At 41.7% G+C, this 18,040-nt stretch overlaps 1 protein-coding gene and 1 long non-coding RNA gene across 2 annotated transcripts in view; one reads left to right on the top strand and one right to left on the bottom strand.

The window, feature by feature from the left end:
- The window catches only part of nfixb (nuclear factor I/Xb), a gene marked incomplete at its 3' end in the record, with an annotated part of 159,184 nt that extends 148,487 nt beyond the window's left edge, over positions 1 to 10,697 (bottom strand). Inside the window, exon 1 of the mRNA XM_084370906.1 lies at positions 10,599 to 10,697. Within this exon, the coding sequence (XP_084227032.1) occupies positions 10,599 to 10,676 (78 nt within the window). The 5' untranslated portion in view covers positions 10,677 to 10,697. The remainder of the gene's footprint in view (positions 1 to 10,598) is intronic.
- A 166-nt stretch (positions 10,698 to 10,863) lies between these two features.
- Positions 10,864 to 14,932, top strand: LOC311267696. Its single transcript, XR_014623870.1, has 3 exons — positions 10,864 to 11,063; positions 11,230 to 11,332; positions 14,686 to 14,932. It is a non-coding gene; the product is annotated as an uncharacterized lncRNA (long non-coding RNA).
- The last annotated feature ends 3,108 nt before the right edge of the window (positions 14,933 to 18,040 follow it).

The following is an 18,040-nucleotide window of genomic DNA, read 5'->3' as shown; positions in this document are numbered from 1 at the left end:
AACAGCTGCATTTAAACTCTATCTCACGTGAAAGCGTTGTCAATTAAGGCGCAATTAAGTCTTTTAATTTCACACACCAGGCTCCCTTTAATATTTATTACATTTAATAACCGTCGTTTCTTAAAGTTTATTTAAAAAGAAAGAACAACTATGCGATTATTAATCGTTTCATAACGTTTTACAGCGCACAATAAAACAGAAAAACCAACAATTACATGGCAAATAATTAGATTAGGCCCCAAGCATTTTATTTGTAACTTTAAATAGCCTAGTGTAAATTAAAATAAAACGCAGTGACAGTGGAGATACATGTGTGGATGTCGTATTTTCTGGACTGTAAATATCCGAACATTTTATTAAAAAAGGCTCCAAAAGCATCAGAAGAAGAAGAAACTGCAAATCTGCTCAATTGATTTGATTTCCTCATTGTTGTTTCAGTTATCAGGCGACACAACCCAAGGCCCAGACTCCGTCAGACTCCAGTCATGGCTCCACAGTGTCCAGAACCGAAGCGCTTTAAATACAAAACGATAAAATGACAGTTTGGTGTGTTTAAAGTGTGTGTGGCCTTGTCGAGTGAGCGGCCTGCAGGAGAGCACGAGTCTGCACTTTAAACCGTCTTTGGGCCTGTGAGAGCACAATCATCTGTTACAGTGTGTGTGTGTGTGTGTGTGTGTTTTATTTAGTCAGTGAGAGTGTGTGTAACGTGAACGCACCGGCCTGCTGTTTCCTTTAAAATGCTGTCATCCTGCACAATCTGATAACTGCGGAGCGACTTCTGTTTAAAGGCTGGAGAACGTGCTGTTACATGAGATCAACCTTATTAATGTAAAGTGTGATATATACACTCATATTATTACGCTGGTACTCAGTCATCTCAGACTGCTGGGTCGTTTAGCTTCCACCTGACCTGCTGTTTGACCTTACTGTTGGAGTATTTGAACTTCCTTGAACAGACGGCCTCCTCAGCACCTAAATACAGTTTTAATTGGAGATGTTTTAAATGCTCGGAATTTAAAATTTCAGCTCATTATATTTGGGGGGAAATGGAAATGCGAATATGAGGATGGATTCTTTTTAACATAGGGGCAATTTAGAAACACCAGTTGTGGCTGATATGAGCAACAATCTTTGTTTAACACACACACATTTAGTACAGAAAGTGCATGAATAATCACAGGTAACTGGTATTAATATTAGTTTTGGTGGTCACCAAACTCTCCCCTGGCTCGACACGTTCCTCTAATGTGACTTATTTATTTTGATTCCAGATAAAGGCCATATCTCGTTATCATTTCATATATTTTATTGCTAAAAGAGCGCACTGAGACTTCCCTACAGGCTTAAGTGTGTCTGTACCTTTCCATACATCCTGCCTGCAGCATGCAGTCCCAGCTCATTTGCACACTCCTTTCTTTGGTCTCTCCTCTCCCGCTCCTATATACCGTCTCTCCCTGGAGGTTTACACAAACTGTGAGACAAAAGTTCCACTAGGCAACGGCCTGTCGAGGAATGCTGACCTTGGCACGGCCAGTGGAACCGGCCCGACTCACGGCCATTCTCCCGTTTTCTTTTGGGGCTTGAATTAAGACGCATTTGACCTGCGCCAACATCCAAGAGGTGCCACGGTGGTTCAGAGGCGCGCTGGAGCCATGTGGCTATAGGCTGCTGCTGCTGCTGCTGCTGCTGCTGGCCTGCACTGACTGACTGAGATAACGTTTAGAAGAGTAGAAACGTCATATTACAGTTTGAGAAAATGACCAGTAAGAGCTGAAGTTTATAGAACAATGTTCCCAGATGTAAAGAAAACCATAATGTCAGGTCACCTTTAATTCATCTATATGAATAACGAAGAGGAAAAACTCAAAAGCAATTAAGGTGGCTACAAACTGCTTTTAGGAAGAGTGTGATATTATAGGCTATAATATAATTATTGAGAGGATCAGGTTAAAGAATAAACCTAAAAGTATCACTGCCTTTTACTTATATAAAATAACATTATCACATCAAAAATACTCCAATGCAAGTAAAAATCCTAGAATCATAATTTTAACTTCCATAGAAATACAAAAGCATCACAGCAAAATGTACTTAATATACTCTCAAAAGTAAAAGTAATCATTAGAGGCAAGAGAGTGGCCCCTGCATCACTGGATTATTAATATTAATGCATTCAAGTGCATTTTAATGGAATACCTTATCTGGTTGTGGCAGAACATTTGAGCTAAATGAGAAGTTTAATATATAACAATGTATCATTTTTATTTATTCATGTATTTAATTTATTTATTTAGGGCTTGCTGCATATTTTGTATCCAAAATCTATAAAGTAACTACAACTGTCAGATAAAAGTAGTGGAGTAAAAAGTACATTTCCCTCTAAAATCTAGTTAGGGAAAAGGATAATGTAGCTACTAATAGAAACAAGCAAATTAAAGTACAAGTATTTCAAAATTGTGCTGAAGTACAGTTAGTAAATTAGTAATTTTAGTTATAATCCACTACAGATAATGAGGCCACTGCGACAGTGCTGTAAGTTTCCATCACTGCATAATGATGGCGACCAGAGTCCTACAGAATTAAACATCGATCTTAGGGCCGGTGGGTGGCCCCGTCTCTTCATCACTGCACCCCTGATAAAATGCTGAGGTGCCAGAGGACAAACACAACCCAACCAAAAACACAGCCAACATTTCCCCACAGTAAAGTTCAGAGAATGAACACTTAAAACCGTATATTTTAAAATGCTTCCACAGGACCTTTAAAAATAAAAGAAGGAAATTACAATAAAAATACAGATGATAAAAACAGACACAAAATATTGAAGAATAAACACAAAAGCTAACAGCAACATTTAGTTAAAATGAATCATAATTACTTGAAGAGAGTCAAACAAGGACATTAACTAGAATATAGTTCATTCTATAAGTTGAATGGTTCACTGGTTGTATGATGAATGATATAGTTAATTATATATTTAATTCACTCTGTATAAATCTGATTCAGAGAGCCCCGGAGAGAGGCCGGGCCTCTGAGAGGAAAACATATCTTTCTATAGGTGCCTCCGCTGACACGACTCTTCAAATAAGTTTCTGATGTTGAAATGCAGTAGTTCACATTTCACAGTGTATGGACTGATTCATCTGTGAAAGTAACTGACTCCCAAAGGGCCTTTGAAATGCAGGTTGAGTGTAGATTAGAAACGGTACTTAATTACCAAAAGACCCTTGAGAAAGTGTGTTGGCCCTTTGTACATGAAGGTAGGAGAAGGTTGTTAAGCAGGATTAGACTTACAGTGACTTTCTTCAAAAACAGAGGTGTTCACTTTACTGATCGGAGAACAAAGGCTTTCTAGAATTGATTGGCTTTTTGATAGAGCATCTTGTGGGTGGGAGAAACTAAATTTCGTCTCACAGCAAAAACCAGACGTCCATTTTGTTTTTTATTGTTGCAGTGAAACCAGATCCTGCACTCTGATCACTTTTCTCACATTAGCATGAGATAGTCTGGTTGCTAAACACAAACACAAACACACACAGCAAACACATCCACCTGCAGGCTGAGCGCTGAGATTAACAACACCTGATGGAGAAGGATGATTGGCGGAGCCTCGGGCCCTTGCGAACCTCTGATTGGCTCAGCAGAGGACCTGGCTAACTGATGCTGAGCAGAATGTGTGTGTGTGTGTGTGTGTGTGTGTGTGTGTGTGTGTGTGTGTGTGTGTGTGTGTGTGTGTGCCTGGATCTCTTAGGGTATCCCACACTCCCCTGCCTTATCAGGCAGCTCCACGGCACCGCTAGAGGAGCGCTGCTCTCAGGAGGGCAGGGCTACCAGCACACCGCTTATCTTCTACAGGCAAGGAGGGTTTATAGGTCTGATTAACTCACTGTTTGTATGTGCTGTGTATATGAGAAAAGAAGAGAGAGCCGGGGCTGTATTATTGTGCATTGTAGAGTAATGTGTGTTTGTGTATGCAGCGGTGGCTGGATAAGTGGTTGTGAGTGTGACAAAGGTGTTTATACTCGAGTGCAGTAAGTTCTTGGTGAACCACACGGTGAAGGATGCCACACACACAAAACCAAAGCGAATCGCAGCTCTTCAGAGGCACCCAGGAAGTAACACAAAGACTCCGTCACGAGCCAGAGGTCGAGTGTTGAGTGTAAAAAAAAAAAAACACACACAGCGTCCTTCAAAAGCAAACTCGCTGTGATGCATTACAAAGATCCAACGTTAAAAAAAAGGGGGAGAGATAAATTAAAAATGTCCCTGCTTTGTAAAATTCTGTATCAAATTGCACCATTTGTCATCGTGGTGATTGGAGCACTCACTCCTCCCCGGCAGAGTGGAGCGCAGCGATATGATTTGCTCTGGTTTGGGTCCAGCCGGTACCACCAGAGAGTGTCATCGTCAGAGGAGGGAGGAGGGAAACGAGGGGGAAGAGTATGGCCGCCCCCCTGTCCCCACCCCCCATAGGAGAAAACAGGGCTGCTATAATCTCCTTTCCTGGCTCTCCATGAAAGTGAGAGGAAGAGCCACCAGAGCCTCGGTCCGCTTAGATCTGCTGCCCCTCACCCCAACTGTCTATCTTCTATCTGCTATCTCTTTTTCTCCGCCTGTCTGTCCCTCTCTACTTCCTGCTCTTCATCCGTCGCTTTACTTGCTCATCCAGGATCCCCCCCACGGTCGCACTTCATCATTCATGCATTAAGTGTGCTCATTGTGTGTAATTTCTCACTCCTCCAGTCACTGCCTTTTTGGATCTACAGTATGTGCCTGCTCGTCTCTTTTGTGTTCCCGTCTTTAGTCATTTTGAGCTAACAGCCTGGCTCTCGGGATGATGGCAGTAGCCAGGTTTCCATTCACATGTATTGCAAATTTTAACCAAACTTTGTTTTGTTGGTGTGGTGATGAAAAATCTAAATCAAAGGCCCACAATCTTAACAACAAAGCTCAACAAAAATATGACAACACACATGACCAAGCTCAACCTTAGCATTTCATACCCAATCAACATAAATGAAATATGTCAGAAAACCATCGTGCTGTTACACACAAGAAGAGGGCGTAATTGGAAGTGTGCCAGTTGAACCTCAATTGGCCAGAAGCAATGTAGAAAGCATGATGGAAATATGACATTTATTTTTGTATTGTGTATTAATGTGAGGAAGGTGACATCAGATCTGTGTGGAGCGAGGGGGAGTTTGTTCTAACCTGCCGCCATTTTCGCCTCTTCAGTGGAGCATACACTTTAGTGGACATGGAAATCACATGCTCCGTATTTTGCTTTCCCACTTCGGCCAAGACTCAAAACTTTTTGGCAATTTTTCAAGACTTTTTCTAGTTGTGAGGTTTTTAGTGCAAATTGAAAACAGGTAGATGGAAACGCACCCTAATGATGGTCTTGCAGTTGGTGAGTCTATCGATTGATTGCAGCATCTTAGGAACTACTAGATGGATTGCAATGACATGACATTCACGGTCCCCAGAGGATGAATCCTACTCACTTTGGTTATGCCTGACTTTTTCTTTAGCACCAATGTGAGGTTGACATTTGTGGTTTTGAGTGGAATATCTCAACAAATGTTCTTTTTGCCCCTGGCAGGATAAAGTGTAACAGCTTTGGTAATCCCTTGACTTCCCCTTTAGCGCCACCACCAGGTCAAAATGTAAAATTGCTGCAACAAAGTGTTTTTAATTTTTTTTTTATTGTTGATTAATCTGTCAGCTTTTTCCTCTATTAATGGATTAGTTGTTTGGTCTATAAAATCTTAGAAATTGGTTAAAAATGTTGGTCAGTGTTTCCTAAAGCCAAAGACGATGCCTTCAAATGTCTTGTTTTGATCAAAACCCAATGATATTCAGTTAACTGTCAGAGAGGAGTGAAGAAAGTATGCACTTTTAAGACGCTGGAATCAGAGAATTTGGATTAATCAATTATCAAAATAGCTGGCAATTAATTTAATAGTTGAGAAATAATTTATTAACTGATTAATGGCTTAATAGCTGCAGCTCTAATGTTTTGGTTTATGACCAAACCTGCAAAGGTAGCGATATTCCCATCAGCCTTAGCCGTGCTTTGTGTTTGTTGCAAATTTGCTATTGCTAGCACGCTAACATGCAAAACTAGGATGGTGACCAACATGACAAACATTATACCGACTAACCATCAGCATGTTAGCATTGTCATTGTTGGCCCGTTAGCATGCTAACACAGCCTCATAAAGCTACTGGCATCTAGCGTTGCAGTTATCAATAATTGTCATTGTTCACAGCCTGTTTCCAACTTCTTCATGCATGTTTAATTGCAGCATGAGATTTTAAGCAACGCCCTCAAAGTACAAAATGTTCCCGTCTTGTTTCCTAAATTTCCAGCACCCGCTCCCATGCCCTCCTCTCACTGCGCCCCCTCTTTCACACCTCTGAGGGGGGCTATCATTTTATGGATCCTTGCCACTCAGTCTGGTCTCCCACCCCTCTCTCCGTCTGCCTCCACTTCCCGTACTCCTCCATCACTTTTCCCCAATTCTCCCTATTCTTCCTCCTCCCTGTTTCCTCCTTCCTTTCCTTCTCCCTCACTATCCCCCTCCCTCCTTTTTTTGATGGGTGGAGCCTCTGCTGTGGTGCCATTTTCTGTTTGGTAGTACATACAAGAGCACATGAATATTCATGACGAATCCACCATCACCCCCCCTCCCCACCCCAACTCGGCCCTGCAGTCGAAGGCAACACTTGGTAGTGGCACATGGCGAGACAGCTGTTGCAAACCAAGCCAGGCATCTGTGCAGTGGGAGAGTATGAGGAAAAGAGAGACAGAGGGAGAAAGCAAGCAAGAGACGCTGTTAGAAACCGATAAAGAGGACAGAGATGAAGAGACAGCGGGAGGGAAGGGAGAGAGAGAGATGTAGAGATAGAGTAGGGATGGTATAGAATGGGCAGAGGTTGGGGGGCATCTGGGTAAAGGAGAGCCAGACAGACAGAAGGAACGGGGCGGTGGCAGGGTCATCTGGGTGAAAAGGAAGGGGACGAGCCAGACGAAGGGAAATGGGCACTGATGGGACGGTCTGTCTGGGGACGGAGGGGGAGACAGATTGAAAGAAGATGGGAGAGAGGGAGACAGAGGGAGGGCAGCACAAGGGGGCATCTGAATGTAAGAGACAAAACCTGCAAAGCGACAGCGGTGGAGACGAGAGGATGGAGGGGTGTCACACACCTGACCTTAATGCTTGTGTAGAGGCTTTCGACAAGCTACCCACCAAACCTAATTCAATTTTCTGGGTATTTAAAAAAATAAGATAATAATAATTCACATTATACTTATTTATTTAACTATTGGGTTTTATTATCTATTGAGTTTATGTTGCTCTAGATGTTTCAAATATTTTTCACACTGTTTGGAAGATTTTTTTTTTCTAAAACAGCTACATTTTAAGGGGCATAACAGGTGAATATGGTTAAAAATAAATAAAATGTAACTGATAGATAGCACCATGAAATTTCCCCATTCGATTTTTTTACATTAAGACAATCATTTTTTGTGTTAAATGTATTCTGAAATCTTATGTTGTAATATGCTAATGATACACTATTGAATTAAATATGCACTGATTTGCATACATTAACAATAATCTAAGCTAGAATAAACACCTAAATGTGTATTTTGGACTTTTCTCTCCACTACTCCAAAAGAAGGCCTGTTATAGAATCAGAATATTCTCAAAATTGACCAGTGCATGAGAAAAATTGTTTTCACCTCCCATTAAAATACTGTGTCGTCATAAATCATCATATTCAGATTTAAAATCCATTGTGTCTAATATGTATTTAATCACAATATGTGAACTCCCTCCTCATCTTTTTAAACCATCCAGATAAACAGAAATACCACCAAGGTCATGACCGCTGTGACATAGCTGCAGCTCTGGTCACAAGATGATTACAGGAAGAAAGAAAAAACATCTGTTTGACAAAATGAGTTCCGGTTTCTGACTTGTTTGCTTCTTTTTCTTGTGAAATACTGAATGCTGTCTTTTCGGCAGGCCTGTTAAAAATCCTCCAAATGAGACAATCTGAGAATTCATTGATTGGACAGCAATGACTCTTTGGTTGAGCTGCTCACACCTTGTGTTCACGCCATAAGTCCTATGATGAGGAGTTCCAAGCAGAAGATATTAGCAGCCGATGCCAAAACATGTGGAAATCACTGATTTGGAGGAAAGTGAATAAACGGTCCGTCTACAGTAATCATCATGAGGAAATTATCAAGACAACAACAAAATGAGTTGTTTTACTAAGAAAGCATTGATTCACAACCATCTTCATCAGGGACTAGTAATTGAGCTGTGTCCTGACCCTGATGATGTCATAGGGATGCGGTCATGGTTATGTCAGCCTGAGCTTGAAGTACTTCATTGACAGGTGACATTACAAACAAGAAGTGTGGAATTTGAAAGAAGCAAGCAGGGGTGCAGTGATGGTCGAATGAAGCACCATCCAGTTGTATTGTGGGAAATGTAGGATCCAGTGAGATGGACCCATATCAGGGACAAAATCTCTGGATATCTGCGCTTCTGCTGCTAAACTTTAAACATTCTTCATCAAATATGTCCTAGGGCTGGAAAATATGGTCTTAAAATCATATAGTTATTATCATAGTTTTAGGCTGTATTGTGATACATGAAATCTATCTCAATATTTTGAAATCTCATCGAAAGCGCATCACAAATGCTATGACTGGACGACAGAATCAAACATCAAATATTTGTGTCCAAATTTCTCAATATTGAAATTGCAACAATATTGTAGGGATGACATTGGTACTCAGAAAATATTAACACAATGTGATTTTTGATAAATAATTATCAGTAATGTGGCTATAATGAATAAGTGGTTAAAGTCAAGTATTAGAACAAGAAGAACCATTCAGAAAATGACATCACTTTACTGTAATACAGCCTTTAAATACAGGAAAAGACAACAGTTATGCCATATCATGTTATATTTCCCAACCATAGTCAGTCCCATAATTTGATCAAAATGCTTGAGCAGTCCCTAAAATCATTTTATTTTACATGGCAACCTTAAAATGTGAATAATCTCAACTCTACAGCTGGTAAAATGGGTTTACCTCCCACTGCATCCTTGCCTTTGTCTCAGAACAATTTCAGCCATAAAAACAAGAAAATAGACATCTTAAGAATTGAATGAGTTTGTGTCTGGAAAGCTGAAATTCTGAAAATAATAATCCCAGTGAAACCTGCCGACACCCCCCGGCTTTGTGTATCACGGAGCTGAGACATGTCCACAGACGGAGGGAATGCTCCTTTGCCAGCCATGCCCAGCCTGTGCCCCCTGTAGCACCCTGTAACCCCTCCACCCCCTCCTCCCAACTCTCCATCTCCTGCATCCCTGCATGGGGCCCCAATGCTGGCTGCCATCCCTCCCTGTCTCCCCCATCCCCCCCCCCCCGCCACCTCCCCCCTCCCTCCTCATTCCCACCCAGGCGGAGGGTCTAGCTCTGCCCTACATAGCAGCGAGCGCAGCAGGCTGGCGCTGAGAGGAGCCCTCGGGTTTACAAACTGTGTCAGGCCTCGAGACACCTCTGTGATCAACACCGACCGCCACATGAGGGGGAAATAATAACCCAAGACCCAGAGTGATTGATGCTGTCAATATGTGAAATCTGGAATAAATTAGCCCTCTTATCTGATCCAAACTGTGGATGTTTGTGTGACAGGAAGACTGAAGGTCAAAAGCCAAGAAGGCAGTAGCTACAGCCATTGCTTTTCACATTGCACAAGTTGAACTCAGATGCTGTCATTCGCAGTTACTCTGCGAATTAAAAACAAAAAGTCATTGTAATACATTGCTTGTGAAAATGTCTGAATCTGAAGGCAACAATGTCCACACAGCAGGTGGGGATTATAGGAAGAAAAACAGCGGGGTTTAAATTAGTGCTGCTCATGAGGAAAAAAGTGTCCATGTGTGTTACCTCAGAAGTGTATCATGGCCCTAATAAAATTCTGAATCATTTCCTCTGGTAGCATAAACAGGTTTTAATTAAAAACCCACATCCTCTGGGATAAGCCCCAGATATCTTTGATGGAGTCAATCACCCAAATTAACTTGTGATTAGAATTTAGGGAGAAAAACTAAGTGCATTTTTGGGAAAGTGGCTCCGTCAGCCCGAAGACATTTTCCAAATGCGAATATAATGTTACATATGATCACTTCATTCAAGTTTACACACACTGAAATAAGTGATGGTTTTCAGATGATTGCATCATAATCTCAACAACCCCGCTGCTAAAAATAGACAACTGACCGATCCAGAGTTGGCCTTCCTTTGGCCTTAAGCACCAAACACCTTGCACAGACACTTAGCAAGTGACTGAACGCAGTCATTTCAGCTGCACAGTGTAGAAAACATGCAGCGTGCACAACATGTCAGCATTCTGCAGCAGAGCAGAGGGATATTTCATCCAAAACAAGACAGGTTGTAAGTGCAAAAGAGAGCAGAAGTATATGTAACACAAACAGAGACAGAGACAGACGGATCGATCGACACAGAATGAGGGAGAGATGGGGAGCATCCATCCTACCATCCACCATGACCTGGCAGAGAAGTCATAACACAGCTGCCACCTGAGCCCGGGGTCACTCTGCCTCTCCCACGCCATTCCACACACTGCCACGCTGCCTCTCCCACGCCAGAATCCTCTTCCTGGGACTGCTGATAATTATATAAATATATAAAACACAGTCAGTGAGGGCAAAAACACGGATGGAGTCACCAATCAGGAGCTATCTGTTACCGGGGTGCTGCTGCGGTGTGAGTGATAGAGAGGGTGTGTGTATGTGTGGGTATATACTGTATGTATGCTCTGGTGTGTGTGTGTGTGTGTGTGTGTGTGTGTGTGTGTATGTGTTTGGAGGGAGAGGGGACACAGACACAGAAATGCCACGGAGCCCTCTCCAAGCAGCTGTGCCTCTCGCTTCGCCAGTCCAACTGCTCCTGCTGCCATGTGCGGGCTTACCGAGCCACCAACCCTGCACCAAATCCTGAGGTACATGCTTTTATACGGCGCTTCACACACATGGAATGACTTGCACATGAGTGCTACGCTCATATCTTGTCAGTATGTATATTGCTAACAATTTAGTGAGTCAAATATCGGTCAAATGTCGGTCAAATGCGCTCGTTTCTATCGGCTGTGCTCTGTGCTGATATAGATTTTCCAGGAGGCCCCGGGCCAAGCTCAGATGTCTGAGCCAGGTTACTGCAGAGCTTCCATTGGACATTCGACATGGCACACTGAAAGCAAAGCTTCTTACAGTATGTGTGTACCCTTCTATCATCTTCTTCATTTACATCACTTTTGAATGAGGGTTTGAGTGTTGAAGTTACATCACTTCATTACTCAAACCCTTAGAAGCACAAGTCACTGGAATCAACACTTCCATAAGTAGGTCAAAAACATGGCCATATTTCATCCAGTAGCTTTCGCTCATATCAAATATATGGTGTCTTAAAATTTTTGAGCAGAATTGAATAAATTCTACATAAGAAATACTGAAGATTTGAAACCATTTGATTCATTGCACACTTCTAAATGTCATTTCCTTTATGGCAGAGCTGCCCAAAGTGGGGCACAAGGGCCAGTTTTAGCCCACTACAAGGTTGGATTAAGGTGTTTCTATTGAATATTTTTTATTAATTAAAAAAATATTATTATATAAATTGGTTTAAGCTGCTTTGTGAGATAAAAATGCTCTTTAAATATTGAGCATCCCTAAGCATTAATTATTTCTTACAATCTGAGCATGACACTGTGCATTTTTGCACCATAACAATAACAATACATTACAATAAAATACCATACAAAGGTGTTTGCTGTATGCCTGTGGCCCACCATTAAGTCTTAGTTTTGGCCTTCCAAATGAAAAGGGCACTCCTGCTTTACGGTAACTTTTACTGGGCAGATATGACATATATGACTGGATTAATAGCTGGGGTGAAGGTATCCAGTCTGCTGTGTGGTTGGAGCTGCTTCATGGTGAGCTGAGGAAACACTGTGATAATTTAGAGATGCCAGACTCTCAGCCTGAACACCATCACTGATTCCTCACCCAGCCATGTTAACACAACAACAACAAACAAAATACAAAAATCATCATACCATATAATCACTATATACATGTACACAAATGTGAAATGATGTACATGAAGGCTCTTACAAAATCAGCCTACTGTCACCTACATCAGAGCTGCCAAAAGCGGGGCCCGTGGGCCAAAGTCTGCCCACCATTAGGTTCAAATCTGGCCCGCTAGATGTTTCTAGCAAAAAAAAAAAAAGAAAAATCAAATTAGGGTTAGGTGGTAAATGTGTGCTAAAATGCTCTTTATATATGTAGGATCCCTAATAATCAATTATTTCTCATAATCTGAGCATGACAGGCAGAGTAACACAAAGACCTTTTTCACAGCAGCCAATCTGACATTAAATGCAGGTAAGCAGGTTTTACTCATCACATAAATAAAGGTACATAAACCTTCATTGACATGATTAGTAACACCTGTATTTACCTGTAAAACATTTAATCTCAAAATGGTTGCTGTGAAAAAAAAGGTGTCGCTATTAATTGGGATCCTAACACCATTTTGCATCTTGACAACACAATATAATAGCCTACAATAGGTATTATTTGCTTTTGGCTAGCTGTCGACCACTCAGTTTGTTTTCAGCCCTTCAAGGGAAAAACTTTGGGCACTGCTGACCTAGATAGACTGAGGAATCAAATCTTTTCAGTTGTCAGGTGTTTACACTGGCTTCCGATTTGTCAGAATCCACTTGATAATACTGCTGTTGGTTGGTTTTGATACATGTAAGGTTGTAATAATGTAAATGTCCTCTGATACTGCCTAAAACTGTGAATTTGGTTTCAGCAAATACATCTATGTCCCGATCCGATACCACGTAATCTATTAGCCCCAAAATGGGACCCTGCAGCATCCTGTACTTGTATGCGACGTAACATGATTTTTTAATGCACAAGTGACCAATAACCATACACCACAAGTGTGTAACTTCAGACACATGACAGCAAACATAAATCTTTTTCATCTTTTTCAGTTATGACTTACTGTCAAACTAAAAGAAAGTTTAATGGCATTCATTCTGTATGTATACAGAATGAATGCCATTAAACATTCATGTTTTGCAAAGGGCACACAACAATGATGGCATGATGTCACACCTGTACTGCCTGACAAAGGCTATTAGCACAACTATGAAACTGAGAAAAAAAGTTTTTTGACTGTCAGGCCAAATGCCTTATATGAAGAACAACAGTTATGTTCTTGTCAAATATGTACACTTTAAATGATTTTAAGTCTTAAAAATCAGCACCAATTAATTGACCTATGACCCTAAAAAGGCAGATACTGCATTCTGTCTCTGTATTTGCTAGAAAAGATATATATATGTAGGGCAACAGCAAAGTGCAGTAACTACTGTCTTCCTCTTGTGTTATTCCTAAGAAAATCTAAATGTAATTTAATTTCTTATCATATCACATCTGTATTTAATTGTTTTAATGTTTGTGCATTCAAAAAGTTGAACTAGACGAGTAATTCAGAAAGATTCAAGCTATCATTAAGTAATATTTTGTGAGGTGTAACCTATTAAGATGACTTGATACATTTAGTGTCACTGTGAAGATACACTTAGAATAATGCGCTCTCATACAAAGCACAGAAAAACCAAGGAGGAGTGTAGTAACTACACATACTTATTGGTTTTTGGTTGGATGTTATAGTTATTTTATTTTTACATCACTTTTTCTCTCAGACAGAGAAACAGTCAACTTGGAAATTTTGTCCAAAGACATTTATAAAATCCATTTCAGTCAGAATTCATTTTGTCCAAAATTGTAGTTACTGTGTTTTGGCTTCGTAGGGAGGTAAACATGGTGAGTAGTGTGCAACTGTTAAACAATAATCATATATTTAACTTTCCCCGGTGTTGAAACTAAACATGGAGGAGCAGCTTTCTGTTTAAATTCTCCACATATCTGAAACAAACCTAGAAAACTTGAGGCTCTGCCCCGTCTCTGAAATCATGGCTGAAGACTTTTCTGTTCAACACACGCAATTTATTACATTTAATCATTCAATTCAATTTTACGGCTTAATTTGTCTTATTCTATTTAAGCTATTTTATTTCATTTAACTCCTTCAAATGTGTTTGTCTTTTACATTGTGTCAATGTTTTTAGTGATTTTTATGTTTCATGTAAAGCACTTAAATAATTAGATCACATTGTCATTGACAGGTACTATCAAGCTGTTTGCCCAGGAGCATTAGTCATTTTAATCCACCCACAGCTACAGTAGAGTAAGCTGTAAAGTTAGCTGACATGACAGTTAAAGCAGATTACTTAATTGTAATCTGTGTGTGAACAGTGTGTAAAACCACCACCAGGATAGTGATAGCATTATTAAGGACAAATTAAAGCTAGATAATACTTTACAATGTCATATTTGACCCATTTATACATGTTAAACCTCCTCTTGGTTCTGCTCCACTGTTACTGAATGTGTTGCACCAGCAAAACTACAAGGCATCTTTTACTATGGCCACCTGTGTTTGGACTGTTTACACTCAGTTTGATTTTTTTTTTAAAAAAGGGGGAAAAGAAGAAGAAAAGCCAGCACCATACAGCTTTCAGTCCCGGTCACATCACCAGGCACGACGCTCCTCCTCTGCTCTCCGGCTGCATGCAAACCAGAGCGCAATCTGTTGCTGATGAACATAATAAAAACAAACGAAAGTCATTTTCTTCTGCGGTGTAAACAGTTAGTCATTTCACATGAGGACGGCATTATTGTGGATTTTATTTAGTCATGCTTGTTATAGAAAATAAAAAGAGAAGTCTGAGAGTAAAATTGAGTTTGGCCCTTTTTGTTTGAGTTCCGTGCTCGATCCAATGGAACGGCACATTTTATCTGATGCGTCCTATCTGTGTGATCAGTCCGCCTGTCTCTGTCCGTGCGCCAACACGTGATCGTGTCTTCATTCATCTGTCTGTCTGTCTGTCTCCGTGTCCACTCTGTCTGTCTGTCTACCTGCCAGCCTGCAGACAGACTCCACAGACCTGTATATGTTTATGTATGGCTTCATTAACAGGCATTGACAGCTTGTGAAGGAGAGTGCCATTAACATCGCATGTATTCCCAAGTGGTGATCCTGCAGTGAGTGTCTCTGTGTTTTACATGCGTAGTGGGTGACCACAGTGAAGGAGGGGGGGGGGGGGGGGGGGGGGGGGACGAGTGGCAATTACAGGCCCAGTTATAGTGTGATAGCCTGCTCGACGGGCCACACTTGGCACGGCTCCCTATTTTAAGGGAATTTTAAAGCACTACACGAGGCTCTATTGTGTGACCCTACCTCTCCTCTGCCTCCTCCTCCACCTCCATCCATCCATCGCTACCTTCCAGTCATGATTCAATCCTACTTTTTTAATCTAACCAGGCCTCGGCGGAGCCTAAAAGCACGGGGACTGGGCGCAAAGCCTAGATGACCCTAGGTAATATGGAAATGGACCGAGCAACACCACTCACAACCCCTCACGGACCCACTCACACGCGCGCTGAGGTGCTCACTTGAGCACATATGCAGCACGTCGGCTCTCTCATTTTTCCATCAGAGCTGCTTCACCTGAAAGTGTTTGTGCCAGCAGAGCAGCACGCTCCCCTCCTCGGAGCCCTTCTGTCCCCTTGCTCCCTATACCTCTGCAGAAGGGCCGCTGTTACGCAACTGCACCAGATTCCCTCCTGCACGCTCACAGCGCAGGTCAAAGAGCTCAGTGAATGGCCACTGATCGCTACAGTGAAGTGCACCACAGAAGAGTCAACGCGCTCACCTTTGCGCACGCTTTCTTTTGAGCTCTGGCGCGCGTTTTTTGTGTGTTTGCAAACTTCTGTTTTCTGCGAAGTTGCTCGACCTTGTGGAGTCAGAGCAGCCCGCTGTGTATTTCTGATCATCCGGCATCGTTTTTCCACTCGAGGATAAATTTATGCTTCTTGAGAGACAGGACGCACCAAAACTCCAGAGTTGACCCTCTCCCCCGCGCTCCCTCTCGCACACAAACTCCTCGTAATTTGTCTGCCCACTGGTTTCACTTATTAAGTTTCAAAAGGTTTCTGGGCAACGTGGTTTGAGAAAGGGAAAAAAAAAAAAAAAAAAAAAGGAAGCATGGCATTTTTTTGGCACACCGCTCTGCCCGTCTTGCCCAGAACGAGGAGGTTACCATGGCATCAGTGGGCACCTCATAAAGCAGACCATTGTTGGTGCTTGTGTGTGTGTGCATGTGTGTACGTGTGTGCGCCACACTGAGTTGCATGGCAACAACCTCTGGGCACCACCAGCACCGGCGAGTAGCTCAAATCTTGCACGGGGCAGTGCCAGCCTGCCATGCAACATAAACATGAACTCTCCTCAATCTGATTTATTCTCTACCTGCTTCTTAATCTGTCCCGCACACAAACCTGAAAGTCTGTCAGCATATTGCAAAGAAAAAGGAAAAGGAAAGGGAAAGTAATTGTTCCTCAGATCATGATTTATCATCCTCAAACACAGACGCAACGTGTTTGTCAAAGGTTAGCAAATCAGCAATGATCTGGCCGTGTATTTTTTGTGCAGCGGTGTGTGCAGGTTTTCATTGAAGCCTGAAAATTACCGAGAAACATGCACTGCATGCTCAAAGAATGGCCACCGCAATTAGAAAAACGAGCCCGCAATCTAAAATAACCTGAGGGGGGAAAACAGAAACGCTTTATTTTCTTGTCTTCTCTCGTCAGATCCATTAGTGGAGAGCGGGTATAATACAGGTTTGTTTCTAATTGTTTCGGTTCCAAATAGCCCAAAACACTAAGTTACTATGTGTGAAAATCTGGACACAATTTGTGGTTCCCTTGGAAGGAAAAAAAAAAAAGAAGAAGAAGAAAAGCGAGAGGAGGGAAGGAAAGGAGCTATTTTCAGTTTATAAAAGTTTTGGTGGGAGTTGAAAGGCGTGGGTGACAACAACCTTTGACAGGTGTGCGCTCTCTGGCTCACTGCAACCTTTGTGTCGGAGTGAAGGCCTGGATGTGGGGAGAGTTGTGAGCTGCAGATTAAGTGTGGAATAAAGAGGAGCCGGTCCGAGGTGAGATGCGGGTCCTCTGGCGCACTCTGCTGGTGTGTTTGGAGAACTACAGGCACTGACGCTGACGCTGCTCTCACACGTTTTGGAAAAAAAAGGTTTAAAGTAGCCCTGGTAACACTTTAAAACACATGCTTAATGATTCATGATGACTTAAAGGAGCAGTGTGTATAATTTAAAGGATGTATATATTCATAATCATGTTTTCATTAGTGTATAATCACCTGAATCTAAGAATCATTGTGTTTTTGTTACCTTAGCTGTGTTACTACAGGCCAGACTCTTAAGACCACATTTTTTGTGTTTTTATTGGCCACCGTAGGGGAGGGTGAGATGATGAGTATTCAGTTGTTTACAATCTGCTAGATGCACTAAATCCTACACAACGGGACTTTAATGCAGTTGTTAGGGTTTACTACTTTTTCTACTAATAAAAAAGGATCCAAGTTGGATTTAAGGGAAATAAACGTACGCATGACAGCATCAGCAATCCTTGTTTATTTCTGCTACATAAACCATATTCATTCAACGCTCAGCTCAAGTTTCGCTCCATATTTTTTTTTCTCTGGTCATCCTCACCCTCCCCTGCAGCAGCTCTGTGCCCCTCCACGTTTGAGAGCCACCGACTTAATGTATGATTGAATGCAGGATGTGTGTCGACATCCTGTTGCTCAACGTTCAGAAATCATCACATCAATATGAATTGATGTGACGCTTAGTGGATGTTGATTCACAGTTACTACATATATTGATTTGTGTGCCAACAAATTCGCTGGAACACAGTTACATAATATTTCACACACACACACACACACACACACACACACACACACACACACACA

Source organism: Pagrus pagrus (genome assembly GCF_965226575.1).
Source record: "Pagrus pagrus genome assembly, chromosome: 13".
In the NCBI taxonomy this organism is placed as follows: Eukaryota; Metazoa; Chordata; class Actinopteri; order Spariformes; family Sparidae; genus Pagrus; species Pagrus pagrus.
This window is presented reverse-complemented; position numbering and strand designations above follow the sequence as displayed.